The 11,196-nt window shown below is 42.9% G+C and overlaps 1 protein-coding gene across 3 annotated transcripts; it reads left to right on the top strand.

The window, feature by feature from the left end:
• The first annotated feature begins 3,893 nt into the window (after positions 1-3,893).
• Positions 3,894-11,141, top strand: im:7138535 (uncharacterized protein LOC797998 homolog). Of its 3 annotated transcripts, none has more exons than XM_060912253.1 (8): positions 3,894-3,977; positions 4,313-4,419; positions 7,049-7,168; positions 7,371-7,603; positions 7,689-7,769; positions 7,851-7,967; positions 9,809-9,952; positions 10,073-11,141. In XM_060912253.1, exons 2-8 carry the CDS (start codon positions 4,332-4,334, stop codon positions 10,238-10,240), a joined length of 951 nt encoding a protein of 316 aa, XP_060768236.1. In that variant the 5' UTR covers positions 3,894-3,977; positions 4,313-4,331; the 3' UTR covers positions 10,241-11,141. The 3 variants fall into 3 exon arrangements, with proteins under 3 accessions (XP_060768236.1, XP_060768234.1, XP_060768235.1); XM_060912251.1 differs by lacking the exon at positions 3,894-3,977 and adding an exon at positions 4,010-4,235; XM_060912252.1 differs by lacking the exon at positions 3,894-3,977 and adding an exon at positions 4,010-4,235 and having other exon boundaries at positions 7,052-7,168.
• Positions 11,142-11,196: the final 55 nt, after the last annotated feature.

Raw genomic sequence — 11,196 nt, forward strand, 5'->3', positions numbered from 1 at the left:
GGTCATGATATTTTTTAACCATATTAACATGCCATTGTTGTGCATTATGCCTGATGTCAGGACTCTCATCTCTGTGAGCCTACCACACAGACTTAATACTTGTGTTATTTTTAGACATTGACTCTTGTTGCCTACACTTATTCAGGTGATATTGGGCATACCTAACAACCTGTGTTTTCCCTCCCTCCCCCCCAAATCTGTCCCTCTGAGTTACATGTCGGTCCTGGGATCGAGATGCTGACCTCTTCTACTCCTCGGACCTGCTTGATCCATCCTGGTGCCCTGTGTCTGCTTGGAGTCTCATCGCATTGCTCTTGTGGAGGATGGCCCCATGAGGACAGTTGAAGGTCACACCTGGAGGACGCTCTGGACTCTTACAGTAATGCTTTTATGGCTGAGGACTACAGTTGACTTGCTAACTTTAGGACTGCAGTTGTCATGAACAGTTTTGCACTCAAGTTTCCGTCAATGAAGAGTTACAACTTCAACGAAACTGACTTCATGTTAAACTGTTAATATTATAGTCATGCTGTCTGTTGTTGCCCAAATGAGGATGGGTTCCCTTTTGAATCTGGTTCCTCTCGAGGTTTCTTCCTCATGTCGTCTGAGGGAGTTTTTCCTTGCCACCGTCGTCACAGGCTTGCTCATTGAGGATAGATTAGGGATAAAATTAGCTCATGTTTTAAGTCATTCAAATTCTGTAAAGCTGCTTTGTGACAATGTTTATTGTTAAAAGTGCTATACAAATAAACTTGACTTGACTTGACAACTTTCCTTAAGTTTGCTTTTGGTCCACAAGAGGATAAATACCTGGAACTCCCCACCAGTAGACAATGACATCTGTGGGTCGTTGGCTCTTTCTGCCATCATGTGAGTCACTGAAGTCAGCTGTGTCTTGGTGTGGATGTGTATTCAGTTTTCTGGGACATGTGCCAAGGACTGCATTGTAGGTACCAAGGACTGCATTGTAGGTGGCTGATAAGTGGTGTCTCAGACCACCTCCTCTGTTCAATGATGGTCACCTACAGGATGAATGAGAGGGTCAACAACCTATGTGACTTCAACGACTCTCCTTAGGTTTGCTTTTGGTTCACTAGAGAATAAATACCTGGAACTCCCCACTAGTCAGACAGAACTGAAGAAACCTTTCGGATGAGAGGTGAAATGTCTTCAAAGATTTCAAGCAAGTCCAGTTGCCTTCTTTAGCACCTACAGTTTATCATGTTGGTACTTGTCTCCTTGCATGAAACATCAGCAAAAAGTACCTGAGCTTGAATAAGTATTGCTTCACATGCATCACATTCTTATTTGCCTAGAAAGATTCACAATTTTTTCCTTTCTTTATATAAAAGTGAATGGGTTTAGGATCATCATAATCACTCAGGTCATCAAGATGGAGACCAGTGCTTTATCTCAGTGTAATGTTGTAAGCAGATTGGAAGATGAATGTCATAAAATTAGGGCGGCATGGTGGTGTAGTGGTCAGCACTGTCCCCTCACAGCAAGAAGTTCCTGGGTTCGTGGCCGGCAAGGGCCTTTCTGTGTGGAGTTTGTATGTTCTCCCCGTGTCTGCGTGGGATTCCTCCGGGTGCTCCGGTTTCCCCCACAGTCCAAAGACATGCAGGTTAGGCTAATTGGTGGCTCTAAATTGACCGTAGGTGTGAATGTGAGTGTGAACGGTTGTTGTATTTGTATCAGCCCTGCGATAACCTGCCGACTTGTCCATGGTGTACCTCACCTCTCGCCTGTAGTCAGCTGGGATAGGCTCCAGCTTGCCTGCAACCCTGTAGAACAGAATAAGCGGCTACAGATAATGGATGGATGGATGTCATAAAATTACTCATTAAAAAACAAACAAGGATTTTTGAAATTCTGTTCATTCCCTGATGACGAAAAACACTTTAATTCACTAGAGATCACTGGATGAGGATGACAGAGAGTGTTTCCATCATGAGAAACTATTTTTAACATGGTACGAAAGCCTTCAATATTGGATCCAAGAAACGTTCATGAGAAGAAGATATCTCATCTCATCTCATTATCTCTAGCTGCTTTATCCTGTTCTCCAGGGTCGCAGGCAAGCTGGAGCCTATCTCAGCTGACTACGGGCGAAAGGCGGGGTACACTCTGGACAAGTCACCAGGTCATCACAGGGCTGACACATAGACACAGACAACCATTCACACTCACAGTCAATTTAGAGTCACCAGTAAACCTAACCTGCATGTCTTTGGACTGTGGGGGAAACCAGAGCACCCGGAGGAAACCCACGCGGACACGGCGAGAACATTCAAACTCCGCACAGAAAGGCCCTCGCCGGCCACGGGGCTCGAACCCGGACCTTCTTGCTGTGAGGCGACAGCGCTAACCAGTACACCACCGTGCCGGCTCAAGAAGATATCTCATCTCATCTCATTAGCTCTAGCCGCTTTATCCTTCTACAGGGTCGCAGGCAAGCTGGAGCCTATCCCAGCTGACTACGGGCGAAAGGCGGGGTACACCCTGGACAAGTCGCCAGGTCATCACAGGGCTGACACATAGACACACACAACCATTCACACTCACATTCACACCTACGGTCAATTTAGAGTCACCAGTTAACCTAACCTGCATGTCTTTGGACTGTGGCGGAAACCGGAGCACCCGGAGGAAACCCACGCGGACACGGGGAGGACATGCAAACTCCACACAGAAAGGCCCTCGCCGGCCACGGGGCTCAAACCCGGACCTTCTTGCTGTGAGGCGACAGCGCTAACCACTACACCACCGTGCCGCCTCAAGAAGATATCTCATAAGTGGAATTTTAATATCTGATTGTCTAAAAAAAGTTTTCATTTCATTTTAAGGGCACCACTTATTAGTTGCTGTATTCCCCCCCATTATGTTATAGTCAGTTGGTCAGGTTCAATGACCAAACCGATAAACTGCATCATCGGTTTTTCTTTGGCTAATCAGACACAAGGTACACCACCACTCTTGCCAGAGCAGTTGGGGATTAGGTACCTTGCTCAAGGGCACTTAAGCCAGTCCTGCTGGTCCAGGGAATCAAACCAGCAACCTTTTGGTCCCAAAGCTGTTTCTCTAACCATTAGGCTATGGCTTCCCTATTATGTTACAAAAGTAGTCTTATTTAATAATTTTATGTGTTTTAAGTGTTCATTGAGGTTGAGATCAGGACTCTTAGTTCCAGTGAAGAGAAATTGTAATTCTACAGCGTACAAAGACATTCTATAAGACAACTGTGAGATTCCAACTTTGAAGTCTGAAGGACTTTCAATCATTCGTTACTGGCCGCGTTCCAAATGCTGCCATATTAATACACAGAGTGCACTAGGTAGCGTCTATAACACATTACGTGACGCAATGTAAAGTACAGCTACATAGTGAACAGGTAGCTGTTTGTTACTCAGCCCTGACTAACGCACAGTTAGCTACTTAAACAAATGCAGGGTAGTTGCTAGACATATTTTCACTTCTCTTCTTCCAGCTAGATGGCTGAGAAGAATTTTGTTCGGCGAGATATTCTTAGTAATGAGACTTATTCTTTCTTGTGTGTTACACTTATTAAAATAAAACAGCCGGTTAAATTTAGGCTCTACTAACGTTAAACAAAGCACGAAAGTTAACCTCATATACGAGTTAAATAATGAATAAAGTTGATATAAAACTAGCAGTAGAGGAGTTTTTTCTTGGTTAAAAGCTGTGAACATGCATTTTATATATTTTTTTTTTTCAGTAGCTGTGGAATCCACAAGATGGACTGTATGGTTCTCAATCCAGCCTCTGATTGGCTGGATTTACTGTCAATCTTATAGTTCTCTATTGTCATTGGTTATTATTCTGAAAGCGTTTGGACATCCCGTGACGATTTAACTTCCTGTTAAAAATAAACATAGGGTTTGAAAGATGAAGGTGTATGCACTGTAATAGTATTAATAGATGCACTGAGTGGATGTTTTGTACATTTTGCAATGCAGGTAATTTCTGCAACCGGAAAAAAAAATCCTACAAAATGTTTCCCTGATTATAGAATAAAAGTCACGTTAAAGGTCCAACCCAAATCCAAAGCGTGTTGATTAGTTTTCCCTTGGCTTGGAGACTCGAGTGTTTGTAATCTGACTGGAAAGTGGATCTTCTCACTGCATGGAAATATAATTCAGTTTCCAAGTCGATATTATTTTTGTTTTTGGAATGGAGCGAGAGTTTGGGACAATATCGGCTCTTAAAGCTGTTGGGTAAATTTATAAATATCTATATCCGGTTGTGTTGAACTCGAACAGCTGTTATTAACACCACGTTTAATACTTTACAGGTATCACAGTGATCGCTGTATGACACGGTGTGAATGTGATGAACTGCCGTGTCCACTGCTCTCCTGGCTGGTGCTGGAGTTGAGAAAAACCTGTCCTGAACTTGGAGGTACAACATTAACACTTTCCTCCCCTTTTCTAAAACTATTTCCTTATATAAAGGGGGGAAATATCATGCTTGCGGGTAAGAGACCTCTAGATGACCTAAAAAACATATTTCAGGATGTTACAGATGTTAACAGCCTTTTCCATATGCAAATATATATTTACATACAGTGTCTTGGAAAAGTACTGGACGCAGGGTTTCCTCCAGGGGCTCTGGTTTCCCCTACAGTCCAAAGACATGCAGGTTGGGCTAATTGGTGGCTCTAAATTGACCATGAGTCTGAATGGTTGTCTCTGTGTCAGTCCTGTGATGACCTGGTGACTTGTCCAGGGTGTACCCTGCTTCTGACCCATAGTCAGCTGGGATAGGCTCCAGCTTGCTCGCGACCCTGCACAGGATAAGTGGTTACGGATAATGGATGGATGGGATTAAGAGGCTAAAACCTATTCCAGGGGGCGGCACGGTGGTGTAGTGGTTAGCGCTGTCGCCTCACAGCAAGAAGGTCCTGGGTTCGAGCCCCGGGGCTGGTGAGGGCCTTTCTGTGCGGAGTTTGCATGTTCTCCCCGTGTCCGCGTGGGTTTCCTCCGGGTGCTTCGGTTTCCGCCACAGTCCAAAGACATGCAGGTTAGGTTAACTGGTGACTCTAAATTGACCGTAGGTGTGAATGTGAGTGTGAATGGTTGTCTGTGTCTATGTGTCAGCCCTGTGATGACCTGGCGACTTGTCCAGGGTGTACCCCGCCTTTCGCCCGTAGTCAGCTGGGATAGGCTCCAGCTTGCCTGCGATCCTGTAGAAGGATAAAGCGGCTAGAGATAATGAGATGAAACCTATTCCAGCATGACAATGCCCCTGTGCACAAAGCAAAGTTTATGGTGTACCAAGTTTGGTGTGGAAGAACTTGAGTGTCCTGCATACAGCCCTGACCTCAACCCCATTGAACACCTTTGGGATGAACTGGAATTGAGGTTTTTCACCTGACGTCACAGGGTCACATGACGCCCCGGTGTCTGCCATTTTGAAGGTCAAGCTACATACTAACGCTGCAGACAGAGAGGGAGAACCAGCTTTAAAAAAACGTGTTACAGACACCGGATCCAGTGTAAATAGCTGCCGGAGCGCGCTCCGGCTTGCTCCCCCTCAAATTAAGCAGCGTGCTCCGGCTTGCTCCCCCTCAAATTAAGCAGCGCGCTCCGGCTTGCTCCCGGAGTGCTCCGGCCGAGGTTCCGGCGCGCGCTCCGGCTTGCTCCCCCTCAAATTAAGCAGCGCGCTCTGGCTTGCTCCAGGAGCACGCTGCTTAATTTGAGGGGGAGCAAGCCGGAGCGTGCTCTGGCAGCTATTTACACTGGATCTGGTGTAAATAGCTGCCAGATCATAATTACAGTAAACTAGTAAATACAGTAAAGGAAAAACTTGAGACTGAAAGGTTTTAACAGTCATCCAAATGACTGAACGTAAACGTTGCTACAGTAACATACTAGCTATGTTGTTGACATTAGCTAGTGCTAACAGCTAGCTGCTAGTACACTGCTACAACACAGACACCGACCCTAATAATACAGTTCTTGGTCATTGCCTGGTAACAGCAAATTTATAACGGGCCATGTCTCAACAGACTAAGAAGTTATTTCAATGACATTTAATAACATTTTGTTTATCCTGAGGACCGAAAGTAAATGAAAATGTGAACAAACCTTAGCTGTAATAAGATGGCGACCACCGGCTCCAGGGACGACCCGCTGATGTAGGCATGTTACCCAGCCTGACACAAAATATTTGTAGGCATCCAAACTCTTATACGCTTTCAGATCAATACCTGTGTATGGCGATGGGTTTTTAACGACATAGGTATACAGATCATGTGGGCCGAAGTCAGGTAAAGACGAGGGCTTCGTGTACTTCCGTACGTCAGTGAACAATCCTGGTGGAAGCAGGTAAACGTCGTTCTCTAAGCCTGCTAACCTCAATTTTTGCAAATACCTCTCCCTCTGCTCGCCCTGTAAATGCCCTACGTCGCTGGATAGTGAGGGTGTTTTCTACATCTTGCTCCTTTTTCTTTTTATGTTTTTCGTTTGTCGCCTTCCTCGCATTCAAACTGATTCGAGCCGTGACGTCCAAAATGGCAGCCTCACATGACTTGGTCACATGGGTGAAAAACCTCAATACCGACTGTGCACCAGGCCTCCTCGCCCAACATCAGTGTCTGACCTCACTAATGCTCTTGTGGCTGAATGAGTACAAATCTAGTGGAAAGCCTTCCCAGAAGAATGGATGTTATTTTAACAGAAAAGATTGGACTAAAACTGGAATGGGATGTTCAACAACCAACTGCATGTGATGGTCAGTTGTTCACACACATTTGGCCAAATTAAGTTGCCCATACTGTAGGTGTGAAAGTGTGTGTGTGCATGGTGCCCTGAGATGGACTGGCATCCTGTTCAGGGAAGTATTCCTGCCTCACATCCAGTCTTCCTGGGGTAGGCTTAGATCCTCCATGAATTTGTCCAGGAAAAAGTGGTTAAACAAGATGAATGATTTGATTGTATGGATATATCTAAGTTAGTGTTACATGATATCCTGCACGAACATTCTGGTGCTTCAACATAAATGGGTCTTTGCGCATTTTTTTTTTTAGCAGGAGACAGTGGCACCATTCTGGCCCGGGAACTGAAAGAGGTCCTGAAAGTCATGTTGTGCCCTTATGACATGCTCAGTACAGAGACTCTAACCCCTATTCATCTCAAAAGAATAACAGGTAAACCATAGTGCTGTTTATAAGAAACGCACAGTTTATCTCATGAGGTTCTCCTTTGGTGACCAGAAAAGACCAGATGTTTAACCTTCATTTAGATGCTGAGACTGTATTGGACATTATACAGTATGTACTGTATCTCAAAAACTAAAAATGTAAAGTAAAGATGATGATTGTCTTCTTTTGTGTTGAATGTTGTTTGCAGAGTTCCTGGTTTCCGAGTTACAAGCAGCACGTATGCTGAAGTACAAAGAGTGCAATCTGGAAAGTACTGAGCCTCTGAGCGAGTCAGGCAAAGAGCAGAGACCGAGAGAATCTCACCCCGATATGGAGAATGAGACTCGACTAGATGACAAAGAGGTAATGAAGGAATTGTCAGAGTTGTTTCAAGCCCTGGATATGGATGCAGCCTCGCAGCTCAGTGACGTCCACTCACAGGTAAGAAAAGACCACGCGACCATACAGACTTTAAATAAACTGGATGATGATGATGGTTATAATTAATAAATCTCTATTTATTCAGATAGAATCACAATTAGCGTTGCTCCCAGAGGGTAAAGTGCAAGAGCCATTGCTAAAAACGAACCTGAATTCTACACAATGGGTACGTGTTGTTTACGCAACATGACCTGATTTGCTATATGACTCTTCTGCTTTTATGATTTTACAACTTGATTGTTTTCAGAGAGCGCTGAATCAGATTAACCAAGCCCTCTGTAAAGACTACGAGTGCCGTCGGCAGATGATGATTAAACGCTTCTCCGTCACGCTCCAGTCATTTGCATGGGGAGAGCGAGGAAAGGTAGACTTACAAATAGACACCTGCTGCTTTTAAGTTCTCACAAACCTTATTGTGTTATGTTTTGTAGTAATATCTAATTTGGTTTTCTATCAAATAAGAGGCATATCATCTATTAAAAAAAAAAAAAAAAAGTGTTCCTCGAGGGGTTCTTTGGATGATTAATGGTTTCTAGATTTATACTACTATAAATCTATACTATATTTGGAGGACTATACTTGGAGTCATTTCTGAAAGAGAAACCCTCAGTTGGAATTTCTAACGGCTTCGCCACAAGGACAAACCAGACAAAGAATTTTGGTTGTTAGATGGAACCTTTTTCCATAAGATTGTACTTGAGGGTTCTGGTGAAACCTTACAACTTGTAGGAAAACTGTTATAGGATTCTACATATCCGAGAAGACTCCAAGTGGGAATTTTTACCTGTCCAAAGATCTTAAGGAAATCTGAGTGTATGATGGTAACAATAGTGTACTTGTTGAAGGTGCTGTGCTTGGTGACTGTATCCGAGGATTCCAAGAAGAAGCCTTTTAAGAAGCAAATAACCATTAACTATCCCAAAAAAAATCCTTAATGAACCATTCTTTTTCACAGAGCATAAAGTTAGAAAAATGTGCATACATCGTCATATCATTATATTGTATAATTGCGATACTATACTATACAAACGCTAAGGGTTCTTTAGTTGTCCTGCAGGAGGAACCCATAAAGAGTTATGTAGAACCCTACTACAGAGTGTTTCTCATTTTTAGGAACTTTAATTATCCAGTGAACCCTTCAAGTGTAACAGATACTGTACCATGCCAGTTTTAAGAGCTAGATTTTGACAGGTTCTAGGTATTAGGAAGAAAATTGTTTGAAATTGGTTCCCATGTTAATCCATGACACAATTAGAAAAAAGGGTTCTTCAAGGGGGGCTGGCACGGTGGTGTAGTGGTGAGGCAACAGTGCTAACAGCAAGAAGGTTCTGGGTTTGAGCCCAGTGACTGACAGGGGCCTTCCTGTATGGAGTTTGCATGTTCTCCCCATGCCTGCGTGGGTTTACTCTGGGTGCTCTGGTTTCCCTGACAGTCCAAAGACATGCAGGTTAGGCTAATTGGTGGCTGTAAATTGACTGACTGTGAATGTGAGCGTGAATGGGTTTGTCTCTGTGTCAGCCCTGTGATGACCTGGTGACTTGTCCAGGGTGTACCCTGCCTCTCGCCCATAGTCAACTGGGATAGGTTCCAGCTTGCCCGTGACCCTGCACAGGATAAGTGATTATGGATGGATGGTTCTTCAAGGGTTCTTTAACAGGTTCATTGGATAAATCAGTTAATGAAGGCTTCTTGGCTTCCAATAAAAGTATTCCACTTTGTCCTATCCAAACCTTAAGGACAACTGAAGAACCTTTTTAAGGGTTTTAATTCTGTAAGCGTGCATTACTAAGTCATATGAGGTTCTATTATCCCGACACTCCCAAAAAGGGTTCCTCAGTGGTTCTTTTTTCCTAAAAACCCTTATTTAATAGAGCTTTAACTGTTTGTTGGTTCCATAGACAACTAAAATAACTCATAAAAATTAGCATTATGTAGAAGAATCATTGTGGTGGAAAATAATGATAATTTTGCTGAAATACAGAATAATGATTTAAAGAATCTTAGACCAAATGTTTTATGGAACCGAAATGGGTCTGCTCAACTTTCTACAAAGGGTTCTACTTAGAACTCCAGACAAAAAAAAAAAAAGAGTTTGAGCCACCAGTATCAGTGCCTTAGTGTTCGGTGTCCATTAATACAGAATGTTTAACAGTTTGGAAATTGTCACAAAACCGCTTGATCGAAATTTCTGCTTTTCCTCTTTAGGAGCGCAGCGCTCTGATATCCACAATACCTCCATTTACATCAGCACTTGAGTCGTCTGTCTCCGCTGCACTGTTACTAGCAGCTAGAGAAGATCAGTCTTGCATTCTGCCCGTGACTGCAGGACCGTCAACAGCCGTTCATAAGGTGCTGTACTTGCAGAACGTAAATATTCATACAGTTCATTTGATTCATGCTCAGTAGTACCTAAAGCTAAACTAACTGAGGTTTTTTTTTTTTTTTTCTTGTGTGTTGTCCTTTGTGAAGGTGCTGATGGGTAGTGTGCCAGATAGAGGAGGTCGACCTGGAGAGATCGAACCTCCTATGCCAATGTTCACTCAACGTAGTGAAAGAGGTGATGGTCCGAGGCGTGAAAAGAATAAATTCAAGAGACGGGAGTACTCTGGGAAAAAGAAAAAAAATAAGAATAGATAGTAGCCTCGTCATACTGACATGAACCTGAATGCTGATCTTATTCAGAATCGTTGCAGGCTGTCCTGCTGTATACTGTATGTAATATTCTGCCTCTTTTTGATTCTTGTTAGCATTTATCATCTACGTTCATACTGACAGTGAAGTTTGGCTTTAATGATGGACTACGGAGAATATAATTTTATATTTTGAGCTGTTCTTTTGGCATACAAGTTTAAAGACATGATTTAGGTACATGTTTGCACTAATCATGAACTACCCTTCCTGGTCATTTGGGCGATGGCGATTCCATCGGGGAATGGCACGTCTTTTGTACCGTTAGTGTTTTAACCTGGTGTGTGTGTGGTGTGTTAGTCTACTCTGTAGGTTAATTAAAGGTACACGAAAGGGTCTCAAGATCCAAGCTCTAAAGGTACACTATAATTCACATTCCTATGTAAAATATGCGCCTGCACACTAAAGGTACAAAAGAAGTATGCTTGATGAGACCAGCCTAGTGACAAGGGAAGGTAGTTTTTCTTTTTGAGAATGTGTGACGTATACAGAAATGTTTTTTCTTCTTCTTCTTCTTCTATAGTGGGTTATTGATGGATAATCACACTGATCTGTAAACAAATGTGCATATATACGCGTTTAAGCATGGGTTTTGATTCACTTTTTGGTGAAAATCCCAATTTATTCTTGTACTTGATTATGCTGTTAGTTTAGCAATAGGGCACTGACATGTAAGAGTTGATTTATTGCATTTCATTTCAGTCTTGCATTGAGAAAAGGTTAGGGATGTTTGCTCAAGTCCAAGCAGATTGAAGCCCAGTTTTATTTATTTTTATTATGAAAATATTTTCATGAAGGTGTTTTTATTTAAAATTTCTTGCTTTTCTTTTATTAAACACTTTAAAGACGAGTTTCAGTGTTGGTGTTGAAATGGTTAAGGGGGATGTTTGTTAGTTTGGTCACCA

The sequence above is a fragment of the Neoarius graeffei genome, chromosome 28 (genome assembly GCF_027579695.1).
Source record: "Neoarius graeffei isolate fNeoGra1 chromosome 28, fNeoGra1.pri, whole genome shotgun sequence".
In the NCBI taxonomy this organism is placed as follows: Eukaryota; Metazoa; Chordata; class Actinopteri; order Siluriformes; family Ariidae; genus Neoarius; species Neoarius graeffei.

What these genes read in the sequence shown, in the direction of transcription:
- im:7138535 (XM_060912251.1), top strand. Translation starts at nt 4,192, where the DNA reads ATGGAGCGAGAGTTTGGGACAATATCGGCTCTTAAAGCTGTTGG. An exon ending in TCGGCTCTTAAAGCTGTTGG is followed by an intron (nt 4,236 to 4,312) that starts GTAAATTTATAA and finishes AATACTTTACAG; the next exon opens with GTATCACAGTGATCGCTGTA. An exon ending in TCAGTGACGTCCACTCACAG is followed by an intron (nt 7,604 to 7,688) that starts GTAAGAAAAGAC and finishes CTATTTATTCAG; the next exon opens with ATAGAATCACAATTAGCGTT.